Source organism: Bison bison, unplaced genomic scaffold (assembly GCF_000754665.1).
Source record: "Bison bison bison isolate TAMUID 2011002044 unplaced genomic scaffold, Bison_UMD1.0 scf7180017854619, whole genome shotgun sequence".
Classification (NCBI taxonomy): Eukaryota; Metazoa; Chordata; class Mammalia; order Artiodactyla; family Bovidae; genus Bison; species Bison bison.
In genome coordinates, this window is record NW_011485192.1 from 6684 (window position 1) to 7235 (window position 552).

At 52.5% G+C, this 552-nt stretch overlaps 1 protein-coding gene across 1 annotated transcript in view; it reads right to left on the reverse strand.

Annotated features, from left to right (window-relative positions):
• GPKOW (G patch domain and KOW motifs) overlaps nt 1–552 on the reverse strand; it is a 10895-nt gene that overhangs the window by 2559 nt on the left and 7784 nt on the right. Inside the window, 1 exon segment of the mRNA XM_010857098.1 lies at nt 354–552. This exon segment is cut by the window's right edge and continues 6 nt beyond it. Within this exon segment, the coding sequence (XP_010855400.1) occupies nt 354–552 (199 nt within the window).

The window sequence follows — 552 nt, forward strand, 5'->3', positions numbered from 1 at the left end:
GAGTGGACTTGACCCATGTTCCTAGGACCAAGTTGTCCACCCTTATCTCTAATAAGCGTCTTATCTCTAATATGCGTCTCTCCCAGCAGACTGTGAGGCATGGACACATTTTAAGTGTCTAATCCTCAGGGACTTGTGGCATATGGCATTCTCTCCCTTTTAGTTGAAAACTGAGGCTCAGAAAGACCTGGCAAGTAGTCCTTAGTTACAGAACGAGATAGTGGGCCTGGCAGCCCAAAAAGACAAGGACTTCCAGCCTTTATACTCCACACCCAATTCTGCCTCCTTCTGACCCTCACATCAATCTTCCCTGCTGCCTGTTTTTTGGCTCTAGGCACATTAAGGTTCCTTACCTTCCCATAGAGGCCTCGGTGGGGGCCAGAAAGAACCACCACAGCTCCTCCAGGCACCAGTCCTTTAGGCTGGTCTTCCTTATCCTTCTCTTGCTCCTCATCTGGCCTCGGCAGGCGGTAGGGGCTGGCAGGGGCCTGGGCCTGGACCTCGGTCAGGTTGGCGCCCAGTCCTAACCCCTTGGGCCTCAGTGAATTGACA